We start from the raw sequence: 16795 nt of genomic DNA, 5'->3' as shown, positions 1-16795 counted from the left end.
TACTTGAATAGGCAGGACTGCATTCATGTCGTACACTAGAGAGAAAGGAGTTTCCCCAGTGGAGGTGCATATTGAGGTATAATAGCCATGTAATACAAATGGGATCATTTTGTGCCATCTTTATAGGTTCCTTCCATTTTCTGCATGATCTTCTTGATATTTTTATTAGCTGCCTCAATAGTGTTGTTCATCTTGGGCCTACAAGGTGAAGAATTGTGATGTTCGATTTTGAAGCTTTGACACAACTCTTTCATCATTTTGTTATTTAGGTTAGATCCATTGTCAATAATGGTCTTGTTAACGACCCCATAACGATAAATCACTTCCTTTCTTATGAATCGAGCCACTACTTGTCTTGTGACGTTGGTCCAGGAGACTGCTTCCAACCATTTAGTGAAGTAGTCTATGGCTACCAAGATGAAGCGATTTCCGTTCGAGGAAGTAAGCTCAATACGTCTGATCACGGCAATGCCCCACATGGAAAAAGGCCAAGGTGATGTTAGGACATTAAGCGACATCGATGGTACATGAATCTTGTCGGCATAGATTTGGAACTTGTGTCATGTTTGGATGTGGCGATAACAGTCAACCTCCATGGTCATCCAATAGTAATCGGCCCTCAAGATTTTCTTCACCTAGGTATGTCCACCGGCATGTGTCCCAAAGGATCCCTCATGGATTTCCATTATAATTTTGTTTGCTTCTTGCTTGTTCACACATCTAAGAAAAACCGAATCGTAATTCCTCTTATAAAATACCCATCCGCTTAAGAAGAACTTGGATGATAGCTTCCGAAGACACTTCTTATAGGTGATGGATGCGTTCTCAGGGTACTCCTGGATTTCAAAGAACTTCATGATGTCGTAAAACCAAGGATGACCATCAACTTTGTCTTCGGCTGCCAAACTGTAGGCATGCTCGTCCAAGTAGTCAAGGTGAAAATTCGGTGCTTCATTTTTCCATTTGACCTTAAACATGGATGATAAAGTGGCCAGGGAATCGACCAGCTGATTTTCCTCTATGGGGATATGGTTGAACGCAATCTCGTCAAAGCATGGGATTAGCTTCAAGACATTTTCTTTGTAAGGGATGAGCTTGTAATCTCGAGCTTCCCGCTCTCCTTTAACTTGGTTAATGACCAAGGCTAAATCTCCATAGACTTCTAGAATTTTGATCCTAAGATCAATCGCAGCTTCAATACCGAAGATACAAGCCTCATATTCTGCCATATTGTTGGTACATTTGAAACACAACCTTGCAGTGACAGGTAAATGAAAACCAGTTGGGAAGGTGATGATTTCCCTGATACCATTGTCGTAAGTGTTAGAACCTCCATCAAATACAAGACTCCACCGAGATCCAGGTTCTGGTATTTCCTCGGGGTCGGGCATGTTGTAGTCTCTTATCAGCATGATGTCCACGTTCGGGAACTCAAAGTGCATAGACTGGTAGTCCTCCAATGGTTGATGTGCAAGATAGTCGAACAAAACACTCCCTTTGATAGCCTTTTGAGTGACATGTTGGATGTCGTACCAATCCATTTACCAATGGGCTACTCTACCGGTTAGAGCAGGCTTCTCGAAGATGTGCTTGATTGGGTCCATCTTATACGTTAATAGTGTTGTATGGGTGAGCATATTTTGTATTAGGTGTTTGGCAGCCAAAGCATGTGTACAACAAGTCTTTTCAAGCATCGAATATTTACTCTCGTAATCGGTAAACTTCTTGCTTAAGTAGTATATGGCATGTTCTTTCCTACCATTCTCGTCTTGTTGGCCGGGGACACATCCCATGGATCCTTCAAGAATGGTAAGATACATGATTAAATGTCTTCCAAGCATAAGAGTCATCAAAGTATGAGGTTCTTGCAAATACTCCTTTATCTTCTAGAAAGCATTTTGGCAGTCGTTGTTCCAAATGATGGCTTGATCCTTTTGAAGCAGTTTGAAGATGGGCTCACAAGTGGCCATAAGGTGAGATATGAATCTAGCTATGTAGTTCAATCTACCTAGAAATCCTCATACTTCCTTCTCAATTTTTGATACAAGCATAACTTATATGGCCTTTACCTTTTCAAGGTCCACCTCAATGCCACATTGGCTGACGATAAAACCTAGCAGCTTGCCATACCTTACTCCAAACGCGCATTTGTTGGGATTAAGCCTCAACTTGAATTTCCTTAGCCGTTCAAATATTTTCTCCAGATTGATAAGACTCTCCTTTTCGGTTTGGGATTTGGTGATCATATCATCAACGTAGACCTCAATCTCTCTATGAATCATATCATGAAAGAGTGTGACCATGGCCCATTGGTATGTTGCACCAGCATTCTTTAATCCGAAGGGCATGACCTTATGGTAGAAAGTACCCAATGGGATTATGAAAGTGGTATTATCCATGTCCTCTGGAGCCATCCTGATTTGGTTGTAACTAGAGAAGCCACCATGAAGGAGAAAATAGAGAATTGAGCGATGTTTTCCACTAGCACATCAATGTGGGGTAGTGGGAAGTCTTCTTTGGGACTTGCTCTATTCAAGTCTTTGTAATCTACACACATGAATACCTTTCCTTCCTTTTGGGGTACATACACAATATTGGAAATCCATTGAGGGTAATTGGAAACTGCTAGAAAACCTGGGTTGAGTTGTTTTTGCACTTCCTCCTTGATATTCATAGCCATGTCGGGACGAGTCCTTCTTATCTTTTTCTTCACGGGAGCGCAATCCTCTTTAAGGGGTAGATGTTGGACCACGATATCAATATCGATCCCTAGCATGTCTTGGTAATACCATGCAAACAGATCCATGTAGTCTTGTAAGAGTTTGACCAACTTTGTCTTTACTTCATATTGTAGAGTTGAGCCTACTCTGACCTCTTTAGGTTCCTCCTCTGTTTCGAGGTTGGCCACTTCTACCGATTTTGCGTGCAGTTGTATGACCTTTGACTCTTGTTTGAGTAGTTGTGCTAACTCTTCAGGGAGCTCGTAATCTTCGTCATAATCTTCGCCAGCGTGATTAATCGGATTGTTGAAGTCATATGGGACCATAACAGAGTGGTTGTTGGTGGTAATCGAGGGTAATCTGCACGATTTAGGATTCATGCTTTTATTTGTATGAAAGGGAGAAAAAATGATTTAAAAAACTTTAAAGAAAATCATTGCCATTTTTTTGATGAAGCGAAAAGATAAAAATGAAAGACAAGGGTCACAAATTTGAATGTGAAACGTGATGATATTTCATTAATTGATTGAAAAGGGAAATTTTATGGAGGCCCTACAAATGATTTCCCCATGCATTAGGCACGACATGGGTTCTTTTATTTTTTTTAAGGGAAAATAAAAAAATAAGTAAATTACTTCTCCATCATTGTTACTTCGGTTAACATACCCATAGTCCAGTTGGTTACTCCTCTTCCTTTAGTATTCTTATAGGTCAATCCTCCCTCTTCAACTTCATCATCCTCTTCCAAGGTATAGATATGGCCATCCACAAGGTTCCTGATGCTTGAGAAGAAATATAATAAGGAGAGCCCGTGCCCCTTTACAGTCATCAGCGTTGGCTTCTTCAAGTCTTGGGAGTTGTATCCCAATCCAGAGCGATCCTTATTGACCTGTAATTCCAACATCCTTCAGGGTGTCTACTTCTGATGATAGTCTGAATGATTAGAAAAATAGCAAGTGTACTATTTTTCCTTTTTGTAGTAATAAATGGGAACTTCCCCGAATGTCGATCTCAAGGACTGCATGTTAATATCAAGTTTAAATAATTGTTCAATTAAACAAAAACTAGTGTTGGGGTTTTAGATTCAAACTTATAAAAATAGGGGAAAATAAAATGAATAATACTGTAAAACAAGGGTTTCAAGGAAAAAGGAACATGCCAGGGAAGGTGTATAATTTGTCCATGTAACAACTCTGAGACATTATTGCATCAACAAATATCAATTAATTACTACCAGTTATGAAGGGTATTTTCTCCCAGGGCATTGGTGAGAAAACCTTTAATCATTCAACCCTAATCTCTATGTCCATAGAAAAAGAAAGCTTTACACACATCAAAAGATTAATGTAATTATACAAACACTATTTCATTGCAATCGCAAACTGAAATTCATTACAGATATAAATTAGGGACACCCCTTAGCATTGGGGGGTTTAGCTACTCATATTTTTCAAAACAGATTCAAGATAAAAATTAGACATTACAAGTAATTTGATGATTTGGATCTTCAATTGCTTCCTCTCATGAAAACATTATGTTCTCTGAACTCCTCATTCTCTCCAATTCTTGATCGTCTGACAATTCTCTGTGCTCTATTCACTCCTGGCCAAAAGTATCCAAAATTCCTCATAGAAACTCTTATAAAATATTGAAAATCCCTTAGCATTGATTAGAAATCCCCATAATGCCCTTTCTGCTCAAGTCTTGAGAAAAAACACAAAAGATGGAATAATTAGCGCCTTGGCCAACACGGCCCGTGTCAGCTGACATTGGTGGCTGTGTTGTGCCACTAGTTGTGTTACATGCATCTCAGGTAGGCTGACATGGGTGTCAGTGTCACACCATTGTATTCCCTTCTCCTAAAGCTTGTTAAGGCCCTCTTCCTGACACGGCCCGTGTCAGGTGACACGGGTGGCCATGTCAGGCTTCCTGTAACTTAGTAATTTCCTTTATTAAACGCCTGATTTCTCTACTTTCTTGTACTGAGTCATTTGGGTCTTCTACTTGGACCTGAAGAGAATCAAAACAGACACCCAAAGCATAAAATCCAGAAAACACAAAATAAAACTCAAAAATGATAAAATGCGCAATTAACTTACAGAAATTAAAAATGACTCGAAAGGTAGCATTATACGAACAAAGTACTCTAGAATCCTTGGCTTCTTGTCGAATAAGTGATGAAAATACAATACAAATGGTGACCTATCACATCCCCAAACTTAGCTCATTGCTTGTCCTCAAGTAATGTTTTAAACAACCGAGTGTGTCACCCCCAAAATACATGAAATTTTCTTACCACAATACTACTGAGATCTTTTGCCACTATCCCTCACTCTTTATTTCATAGTCCTGCTTTCCACAATTGATTTTCTGTCGCACTTCCACATAGACTTACAGCTTCACCCGTCACCTTATTTCACACTCTTACCAATTATCTCCGGGTTAAAGTGTTTACACTCAAATTTCAGAATATGCAATATCAACTCATAAATTTGAATAGCTTCTCATTTCATACCAACTACACACAACGCGCACTTTTTGAGGTCCTTTGGGTTGTAATAGGGCTTGGGTTACGGTGGGGTAAACACAAACAAAAGGAAAAACAAATGGTTTTGGGTTCAGAGTCAATGTCATTATTCTTTTCACTGTGTTTGTTCTAACATATGATATACATTTTCTCTTTCTTTTTCATTTTCGTTACTCAGTTCTTTCTATCTTTGATTTTTATACCCAACTGAGTGCTTCTCATTCGATGAGTGCTTTTCTTGTTCCATCAAATTTATTTATTTATTTTGCCTCCTTTTTGTATGGTCATTTTTTATATTATTATTTTTCACACTCACCTTACGTTCCGCTTCTTATGGGGCTACCCCAAACTTAGAGTTGAATACAGCTTAAAGAACATAACACTATCTCTGAACAGGGTAAGGAAGTGTTTGGGTTGCGGGTTACATTCATGTGTTGTTATATACAAACAAAGGATATAGTCTCAATGGGGTTAATAAAGGATATTATTCATAGGGATGTCTAGAAAGGCTCAGGGCTTATAACACAAACAAAGTGCATCAGTGTGTGTATACATGTAGTGATATTCCAAGAGAACTTATGCAAACTCAAAGTGATAAAGACATACCTGAACCATCGCTCATGATGGAAAATGTGTTTGGCTTTTATGCGCTCACCATGTTAGGTAAAGCTTGACAAAATCCAAAGTACCTCTAGTATGGTGCGGATTCTTACTCAGCTCGAGATGCACAAAGATCCTATATCAATCATGCTTGAGACAATTGCGTCTGATCCTTTTCTTCAGCAGTATCAACTTTTGGGAGGATCATTCAAAAACAAGAAATAGTAAGTTGAGTGATAATTTCATCCATTACCATTAATTGTCATCACCTAACCAACAACAACACCAAGAACCTGAAATACATGCAGCAAATGAAACCCAACAGTAACAGACAAACCAATGTAAAACAGTTAAACAAAAAGGAAAAAAAAGGAAATAGAAACTAAAAGCATAATTAAACCTCCCCCACGCTTGAACTAAATATTAGCCTCAATGTTTTAGAAAAAAATTGAGGAGGGTGACTCACAGTGCCCTAGTGAAGAGGTTGTGGCGGAAAATGCAACATTAACTGTCACATCATCATGTCCATCTCATCCAAAACTTCCCCTTGCCGCGCCTGCTCGATTCCTTGTCTTGATTGCTTAGTTCTAAGGTCACCGAGCTCAGTATATACCCAATCCCATTGGTCTTGATTCATGGATAAGGACCTAACACCCTGTTGGGTTGGATCTTGCTCCTGATGTTGATCGTGTTCATGCATAGGTTCACCTGTAACCACATTTTCATCATTGTAGCATTCCTTGTCACCAGGGTCAGCACTCATATATAACCAGTTAGCATAATCAGAAATACTTACTCTGTCAGGATTAGGTAAGGCAATGATAAACCTTTTATGGGTCACCACAGAGTAATAATCACGGGAAATAGAAATCATCCCTTATTGAATGAGAGTTGACATATAAATTTTGGTCTTACCTGCCACAGGGGTCTCCTTAAGAAAAACCGCATGATAACCAAAATGTTCAGCAATCTGGGTAATCATGCCCCCAACAGAAATACCACAGGAGTCTGCCCATCCAACTCTCCCCAAATAGTCAGTTGCAAAGGCAACAACATTGATGGACTGATTTTATGCTATAGAGTACGGGAAGAATAACTCCCTCTAAGTTACCACGCTCGTCCTATCACCCTATTCAAACAAATTATATGCCAGTTCTTTTTGGGCATATCGGAAGCAAGTGTTCAGGATGCCTGAGGCCTTTGCACATTTGGAGGTGTAATCAGTCCTCCCTGTTATAGCAGTCGAAAAATCGTGTGGAGCAAACTCTTTAGGGACCCTGCCAGGTACGTACAGTGGAAGTCAGAGAATACCATCCAACTCCTCAAAAGATAACCCATGATTATTATTAAAAATATGGAATTTGAGCGTACCATAGTAGTACCTCGTAGTGTCAATCTACCGTTTCTCCAGTTGGAACTCAAGTGTACTTAAAAATTCAAGTGTGATGTGCTCATAAGTAGGCGCCTCGAGACACATGAGTTCCAACATTCCCAACAATGGAACTTCTGATCAATTCCAATTTTTAAGCCTAAGTCATGAAGGGTTTGCTCACACATGTACCTTGTGGGGGTCAACTTCCACTTTCTATGAATGGCGTACCGTCGCTCTTGCTCCGAGTTATTGAAGACAATGTTATACAAGTTTGGTGTACGACTACTCCTCTTCCGTGGCCTTGAGGTCTTAGCCATTTGTTGCTTACCTTTAACAATCCTATTCGGGGGCATTTTCGTACCTGAAAAAAAATAAGAGAGTTTCAAAATTGAAATTAGGAAAAACGGACACCGTGAATGTGACGGGGATAAAAAATAATGAAGGTTTGCTGACGGAAGTTTTTAAATTAGGGTGGAGAATATGGTAAAGGTGGAAGATTTTGTGGAGGTTCTAATAGAGGTTTTGGTTATGAGAGAGATTAGAGGTGAAGAATATGAGGTTTATGAGAGATAATGAGAAATAATGAGAGAATATGAGAGAAAATCATATTTTGGAGTGTGGTTAGTGGGTTTAATAAGGGGTAGGGTCCACAAAAGATTCTAAACAAATTTCAAATTTTCAAATTGCAGGCCTGACACAGGCCATGTCAAGCACCACGGTTGATTGTGTCAGGCTTCCATCACTCCAAATTTGGACAACATGTTTTAGTGGTCCTGACACGGGTCGTGTCAAGCACCACAGACGGCCTTGTCAGGCTGTTGTAATTTCAATGTTGGATGGCTTCCTTCAGTTCTCCTGACACGGGTCATGTCAAGCGCCATGGTTGGCCGTGTCAGGCTCCTGCAATTCCCATTTTGAAACCCTCCTTCAGTGATCCTGACATGGGACATGTCAAAGGCCACGGGTGGCTGTGTCAGGTGGCTGGTTTATCTTCAAAAAAATCCTCTCTCTTTTTTTCGGATTTGATCTTTCCTCCCGGTACAACTTCCTTCCCGGATGCTTATGCAAATTCCATATTTACTTGAGTCCTTCCACCCTTTTATGTAAGGCACTGTGCATACCTAAAAAAACCTAAAACACCAAACAAAAACAAAAACAATAATTAGAAATAAAACGCAAGGGTTTCCTCCCACGAAGCGCATTGTTTAACATCGCATGGCTCGACGGTCGCCCATCTTATCCAGTAAGACAAACATCATCTACCAGACCACTATCTTGTCCTTGGTAGTATGGTTTTAATCTCTTCCCATTCACCTTAAAAGTGTTCCCGTTGGATGGATTTTCGAGCTCGATTTCTCCATGCGAGAATAATTTATGAATCACAAATGATCCGGACCATCTTGACCTCACCTTTCTAGGAAATAGCTTCAACCTGGAATTAAACAACAAAACCAACTATACCTCCTAAAATTCCTTCTTCTGAATTCTTTGGTCATGCCATTTTTTTGTTTGCTCTTTGTATCTTTTGGCATTTTCATAAGCCTGATTTCTATACTCTTATAACTCATGTATTTGAATAATCAGGGATTCATCGGCTTTTGAAAGATCACGGTTCAGGAATTTGGAGGCACAAAATGCTTTGTGCTCTAGTTCGAGCGATAAATGACATGCTTTACCGTAGACCAATTGATAAAGGGACATACCTATTGGGGTTTTGAATGTTGTTCTGTACGCCCATAGTGCATCCTCCAACTTTATTGACCAATCTTTTCGAGAAGCACTAACAGTCTTTTCTAGAATCTTCTTTATTTGTCTGTTAGATACTTCAACATGTCCACTCGTTTGATGATAATAAGGTGTTGCAATTTGTGCTTCAAGTTGTATTTCCTTAATAGATTCTCCATCAACTTGTTTAGAAAGTGAGTACCTTCGTCACTAATTAATGCTCTTGGTACCTCAAACCTAGAAAAAATGTAGTTTTTGAGGAAATTGACCACAACTTTAGCATCATTTATGGGTAATGCTACAACTTCTACCCACTTTGACACATAATCAACAGCGACCAAGATGTAATGCTTTCTAAATGAAGGTGAAAATGGTCCCATGAAGTCTATTCCCCATACATCAAACAACTCAACCTCCAACATAGCATTTTAAGGCATCTGATTTCTCTTCAAAATATTACCCATCATCTGACATCCATCACATTCCTTCACTATGCTTTGAGCATCCTTGAATAGTGTAGGCCAGTATAACCCATACTGGAGGAGTTTTGATGTTGTTCTATCTCCACTAAAGTGTCCTCCATATTCCGAGTCATGGCATGCTTTGAGGATGTCCCTTTGTTCTTCCTCCAGAACACACCTTCGAACCAACCCGTGTATCCCCTTTTTGTACAAGAACGAATCGTCCCACAAAGAAAACCTGCAATCATGCAAAAACTTTTTCTTTTTGTTAGTGTCATACCCCAATTTTGTCCGGACATTTTTAAAACTTTCATAAATTCGATTTTAATTTCAGTTTGCATCATATGTACAACATAACATGCATTTCATCATGAATAATACCTAAAATATCTGTTAAAATAAATTCTTGAATATACAGACAAATTGGTTAAATCATTCCTCAAGCACGGGAAAAATCAGCAGGTAAAACGTTTCGAAATCAAGCTTGCAGATGTCAGTATTATTAATCTACGGTTCACGTAGCTTAATCTGGTATGCTCATTTTATTTTTCGATGACTTTTTCAGTCGCATTTCGACCCGGCTGAACCTTTTAACCGATCAAAATTTATTTCAAAATTTAAAGAAACGCTGCATTTTTTCAATAAGTATACTTCGTGTTGATCATTTTAGTGCATTCGATTTAATTTTTTGAGCAAATTTTTGCCCAACATTTATTCATTTTCAGTTATTTTATTTTTATTCTTTCATCAAAATATTAAGAAAATTTAAATAGGAATGACCATGTCTTCATTTTATTTTTATCACATTTATTTTAGAGAATTGTCAATTTTATTTGACTTAATTGATTTGAATTATTTAAATTAGTTAAATAATCTAGAAAGGGCATTTTAGACATTTCAAATTATTTAAAGAGATGTGTTTCTTTTTGTGCTTCTTTGATTCAATCTGAATCGTTGATTCGAATTAATCAACAACCTATTTTTGCAATCCTTGTCTTATTTTATTCATCAAATCATAAAATAGAAGTTTAAATAAATAGTTAAATAAAAAAAATCAGAAAAATTAAAAGATTTTCTCCTCCTAATAAGATTACATGCACCTCTACACTATCTCTCCATTGGCAATGGGACAAGTGGCGTCCCTATCTCAAAGAGGAAAAAGGCTCTCTTAAAGGCCAACGGATCGCTTCATGGAGGAGGGGACCACACACCTAAAAAAAGAGATGTTACTAAGAAAGAGGAACATCTAGCATTTTTCAGACAAAAGGAGGAGAATCTCTTAAGAGAAAAAGGACTCTCTCTCTCTTCGAAAAAGAAAAAGAGAAAACCAAAAAGCATGAGGAAAAAATAGGTTTTCACGGACAGAGGAAAAGGGGAAGGATTCCATGTTTTGGCTCCCCACTTAGGGGATTAACGAAAAGACCCTCTCTCACCAGAAAAACCAAGAAAAGCGATCCCTCCACCTTCTCTCACATGACGATCATCTCCTTCAACTTTTTCTCTCCCTCTGTTTCTGGAAATCCTTCCACTTACATTCACCGCTCCACACCATAATCCCTACCTCCTTCTTCTTCATAGTGTTACCTCCAACATCCACGGTACCACTACATCTTATTCACTCTCCATCACCAACAGATACCGCCACACAACACACCTCACCGTGAATACCGCAACAAACTCCAAGACCACCCTTCGAAACTTCCAGATCTATGAACCTTCACCATCTATAAGCACACCTCCCTCATTCCTCTTCGCACTTTTCCATCATCAGAATCATTCCACCGAAAAACCTCAGTTGAAGTCACCATCATACGCCACACCTCTGAACCAACCCATAAACCACTCAATAACTCACTAAACCCCAATAACGACTCTCAATGATGTGCTCCCCTGATATAAGTCATAGATGGTAAATAGAAAAAAAAGTATCTCGAAGATCTACTGCTCAATTTTCGCTTGGTGTTGGTGCCTCAAATATTGGTTCCTAATGGGAAGATAGCAAAAGAGTTCCCTTCGTCCGCGACTAGAACTCCATCGTCCTTACCACACTTTTGTGTTTGTCACCATGCTGCCTTTGCTCATTGTAAGACCCTAATTTTGACCCTAAGATCCCTCATGGCATCATGTTTTTGCACAAGTGCATTGCCTCAAGGATCATAGCATGTTTGGCTCCTTAACCCTAGGGTTGGGACTTGTTTGAGTGTTTTGAGACCACCAAGCATGCTTGTATTGTATATTATTGCTTTTCTTATTTTGATTACTAACCAAAAGCACAAAAATATGTCACTAAATCTTTTTGTTTTGAAGCTCAAGTGATCATGTGCTCCATAATGCTCCTAGGAGGCTCCTAATCTCAATGAAATGGCTAGATGAGGATGAGAAAAAGCATGAATGGTCCACAAAACTCCTAATCATCATATATATCTCCCAAGGAAACCCTAATTCAACTAAGCTTTGATTGTGCCTTGCCCATGAAGCAACCTCAACCTATGATTAAATTTAAGAAAGGTAAGTTCTTTCATTCATCATTTTATGCATATGTGAGCCTATTTGAGGCCCCTCAATCATTTATTCATCAATATTGGAAGTTTGGCCTTGAAAAGTTGACCAGTCAAGTCATCTGACTAAGCTGAGCACCATTGAGATATAACTTTTTATGTCTTTGTGAAATGAAGATGAACCTAAGAGAAAAATGTTCTTAAAACCCATATGAACAACTTTCATGTTCATAAAAAATCCATTTGAAACTTGGAAAGTCATCATTCATTTCAAAACATTATAGGTCCTTTTGATTGAAACCCTGATTTTGGGTCAACCTACCAAGGGCATAACCTCCTTAATTTTTATGATTTTGACGTGGGACAAAATGCATTGGAAATCTTGAGATGTTTACTTCAAATGTTATGTTGGAAAAAATTTCATAATCCTAAAATAAATACATGTGCTAATACAAAACATTATAGGTCACATTGGACCTAATTTATTGAATTTGAAAAAGTACCCAACTTCAAATGCCCATAACTTTGTCATAGAAAATCCAAATGATGCAAACTTTGAGTCTAAAATGATCACCTTGAAAAGATATACAACTTTTATGTTGTAGGTGTTTCCATTTGAAGCTTGCATCATGCAAAAAGAAGTGTTTGATTAAGCTTGCTTTTGGGAAAAAATTTCAAAGTACTTTGAACATGTTTTGTACTTGGATTTTCCAAGCCAGTTTTCATCAATTTCCAAATGCCAAATGAATTTTTTTCCCAGCACGACTTTTGTTCCTTATTTCAAGGGCTTTCCAACCAGTACTCACAATGCTCTTTTGGACTTACCATTTGGGAGTTTCGAAGACCTCTCCATGAATGTGCATTTTGGATATTTCATTTTATTTCATGGTATGCAAGCTGATTTCATTTCATGTACACATCCAAATCCATTCCATATGAACTCAGCAAGATGTTTCACTCATCATTGGGCCTCACACGCGCCTGTACAGGCTCATGCATCCAATTTCAATTTGCCATGCACACATGAGAAGTGTGATCATTTGAGACTTTCAGCTATAAATAGAGCCACCCTCTCATTCATTCATCAACCTTTTGGACTCTGAATTGCTACATCATTGAAACCATAGCCATACCAAAGGAATTTGATCAATTTTTTTCTCACTTTCGAGCTTGAAATTCAACATCATTAGCTGATCTTCAAAGTTTAATTCCTTAGCCTTTCACTTCCACTGCATCCCTAGAGCAAAGAGGAACCAATATCTTGAAGATTTTGTGGCCTGAAGAGCTTCAATTCAGAGGTATACCTTCAAAAAATTTGGATCTAAAACTCTCATTTCAATGTAGTATTCTTGTGTTTGTGTGGTTTTCTAAAGTCCTCACATTTAGGCAAGCCAATGGTGGTTTCAATTTTCCATTTCATGCACTTTCAGTTTGAACACCATGATCTTTCATTTCACATTCCTCTCAATATAGGAAGAGTGAGAAAGATCCATGGATACATGGTGATCTCCATCACACGAGCTTCGTTTCCATGTCCTTACTTTCCATTTTTGTTAAACTTTTTTTCTCTGCAACTGGTGGCCGGATTCTGTTGGCTCTCCGGAGAAGACGGTGGTTTCCACCACCACTACAACGTGTCTTGCTTCCCAGCCCTTGGATCTGGCTTCCACGTTTTAATCTCATTCATCCATTGTGTTTACTTATTTTAATTCAAGATGTTGCGCGCTTGACTAATATATATCATGCGCCCTCATATATGAGCCATTCAACCTTGCCACGTCAATTAATGAATCCATCTTGTGGCGTTGGATTTTCCATTATTTCTATTTTCATTTTATTTTCAGTTAATTCTTTTTATTTTCAAAAATTCATAAAAAATTTATTTGAATTCATAAAAATATGAGACCAACTCCAAAAAAAATTTTGAAAAATATAGTTTCATATTTTGATTTTTAATTATTTTTGTGGCTTCATTTAATACTTTTTGTGAATTATTTGGTTTTTAATAGTTTTAATTCATTTTAAAATACTTTCTGACTTTTGAAAAATCCAACAATGTTTTCCTAGCATTTATGGATCATGATAAATCAATGAAAAATAGTCTCATCAATTTCTTGTTTGATTTGAGATTTATTTGAGATTTTAGTCCATTTTGTGCTATTTTTAATTGTTTTCAATTTTTTTAAATACTTTATCATTTCCAAAATTGTTGAGAAAATTAGTCAAAGCTTGTTTGACCATGTTGAACCTATGAGAATTTAATTGGACTTGTTGAAGTTGATTTGAATTGAATTTGAGGTTTGACTTTATTTGTTTATTTTTTTATTTGCATTTTATTTTAATTCAAAAATACCAAAAAAAAAATTGTTGACTTGTAATCTTCATTTCTTTTCTGTTTGGTGTTGATTGATGTTGGTTTGATCCATATTTGATCAATTGGAATTTGATTGATGTATTCTTTTCTCCTCCCTTTCATCTTCACCCCATTCTTTTCATCAATGGCCAATGAGTTAAGTTCTTATGGTTGGTGTTGACAAATGAGAGGTTTAACCTTCTTTGATCCAAACCAAACTCAACTTGATCCATGATCAAGTGAGTTGTTTTGTGTCCAAGATAGGTTGCTTCTTGGTCAAGCAAATAACCTAAAGACAATACAAGGCCCTTCCCCTTTTGTTTTGGCATGGCAAGTTTATGGATCTTGGCTTAGTAGTCATGATCTCTAACTTGTGTTTATTTGCCTATATCTTTATTGACCAACCTCAGATAGGTGTGACTACTACATTAGTCCACTTACGTTTGCTTAACATAGCGCTACATTGTCTTATGACAAACTAACATAACCAAACTAACTACTAACTTTAATTTGATTATTTAATTTCTTGCCATTTACTTTTAATGCCATTTATTTCTTGCTCATTTATTCATATTGATTTTCACTTTGCTCACTTGAGCACATATTTTATGTTTATGTCATTTTTCTTTTGCTCATTTGAGCCCATTATTGTATATAAATATATTGCTATCTTGTGTTTTTTTTGTGTTTGTCTTGTGTGAACCAAAATGTAAAAGGAGAAAGGACTTAGAATTAGGACTTACCTATGCTTAAAGCAGTTCAAGAGCAACTAGGCCTCATGCCTTTAGAATACTAAATTTGTTGAAGAGCAACTAGGCCTCATGCCTTTAGAATGCTAAAATTCCAAGTTGATCTTAAAGGACTTCTCATCCCAAACTTATTCTTTGTCCATTCCCCTTATTGTGTTGTGAACTTTTTGATGTTTGCTTTTGTGTGATAGGGATCCCACTTTGAGATTGAAAAGAGGACCATTGTCATGAGTAGCCAAGTTAAGAGACAAGCCAAATGGAGGTCCTAGGAGCTTGAATCTAAATTGTTTGATTACTTGTTTGTGTGCTAAGTCCAAAGGAAAGGAGCATCTTGAGTCATCTTTATGACTTCAAGAAAAGGAACTCCAAGGGTTTTATCTTTCTTCTCTTATCTTTGTATGCTTTAGGGCTAGCCCTTCTCTTCTTCTCCCCACTCTAACCAAGCCAAAAATATTTTTTTCTTCAAACTTTGACTTTGTTTCAAATTAGAAACCTAGGCCTTAAGCCTTTGACTTTTTTTTTAAAACTCTTTTTCATAAACACTCATTGTGAATAAACTTTAATTCAACTTTGATTTCATTTTGTAAATAACTTTAACTTGTAAATATAACCCATTTCAAGTTGTTTTGTGGTTCCAATGGCCACTTGTTAAAACCTTTTCAAAAACATTAGTCATAGGTTTGAGTTATCATAGTTGTTGATGTGAATCTCACCTCATCCTTAGTGTTGGATTATAAGAATTCCATGCTTATTATAGGGTTAACCCCTAACTAGCATGTTGAAGCCTTCCTCACATGGTGTATTGTTGGTTTAGGATGAGTTTTCTCCGTTTAATAACAAAAGACCTTAAGGCTTTTGATTAAAATTAATTCACCAATCTTTGAGATTTTTGCCCCGAACTACGAGGTTTTGATCCTCCCTTGTGATGGTACATAGGCAATGGGTTCATCCATTCAAACAACAAAATTTGTAAATATAATCTATGCTTTTCTCATCCCCCCAATCTTTTGTACAAATATTTTCACAAATACCCACCCACAACACATATTTGCAAAAAGGGTTCCCTTAGAGTACTAAGGATGTTTTGGGTGCGTAAAACCTTCCCATTTCATAACCAACCCCCTACCTAGATCCCTGACATTTTTATTAGTGTTTGATTTAAAAAACTTCTTACCTTGGCCTTTGTTCGCTTTTTAGCCTTTCCTTTGGATAAATAAAAGTGCGGTGGCGACTCGAATTGTATGTTGAGTTTTGGTTTAGTCAATAAACCTAAAGGTAACGAAAATCCCGCTACACTCATTCTTGCTCAAGTATGGATATCATTCGCATCTGATTTACTAAAGCTGAGTAGTTAGCTTTTAAAAGGGAGTAGACGTCGCATATGCGGTCCTTATTGATCCAAGTCCAACTCAGTGAGGGTATATGAATTCATACTCTGTTTCGTCTTTCTTTTATATTATTATTTTTTCTTTCTACCTTACTTTAGTTATTACTCATCTTTTTATTAATGTGATTTAGCCAAGTAGAACATTCTAACTATTATTTAGAATCAGTAGAATATTTTAACTATTATTTAGAATCAGTAGGATGTTTTGACTATTATTTAGAACTAGTTTGTTGAAGTAAGTACTAGTTGTGTTTAAATGATAAAGATGTTGTTCTTGTTCTTTCCCAAATAGATTTCATACGTTGATTAAGTAGAGTTCTAATTCTTGTTTTTTGGCTTTAATGTATATTTTGGTTCAATTACGATGTATGTGTTCATTTTTATTTCATATTTTGATCACTAT

The 16795-nt window shown here is 37.2% G+C and overlaps 1 protein-coding gene across 1 annotated transcript; it reads right to left on the bottom strand.

Moving 5' to 3' along the window:
- Positions 1-635: 635 nt before the first annotated feature.
- LOC127131634 (uncharacterized) lies at positions 636-1541 on the bottom strand. The gene has a single exon (XM_051060545.1). The coding sequence runs from the start codon at positions 1539-1541 to the stop codon at positions 636-638; it is 906 nt and encodes a 301-aa protein (XP_050916502.1).
- Between the last annotated feature and the right edge of the window lie 15254 nt (positions 1542-16795).

Source organism: Lathyrus oleraceus, chromosome 3 (genome assembly GCF_024323335.1).
Source record: "Lathyrus oleraceus cultivar Zhongwan6 chromosome 3, CAAS_Psat_ZW6_1.0, whole genome shotgun sequence".
Lineage (NCBI taxonomy): Eukaryota > Viridiplantae > Streptophyta > Magnoliopsida > Fabales > Fabaceae > Lathyrus > Lathyrus oleraceus.
This window is presented reverse-complemented; position numbering and strand designations above follow the sequence as displayed.

What these genes read in the sequence shown, in the direction of transcription:
- LOC127131634 (XM_051060545.1), bottom strand. Translation starts at nt 1,541, where the DNA reads ATGGATTGGTACGACATCCAACATGTCACTCAAAAGGCTATCAAAGGG.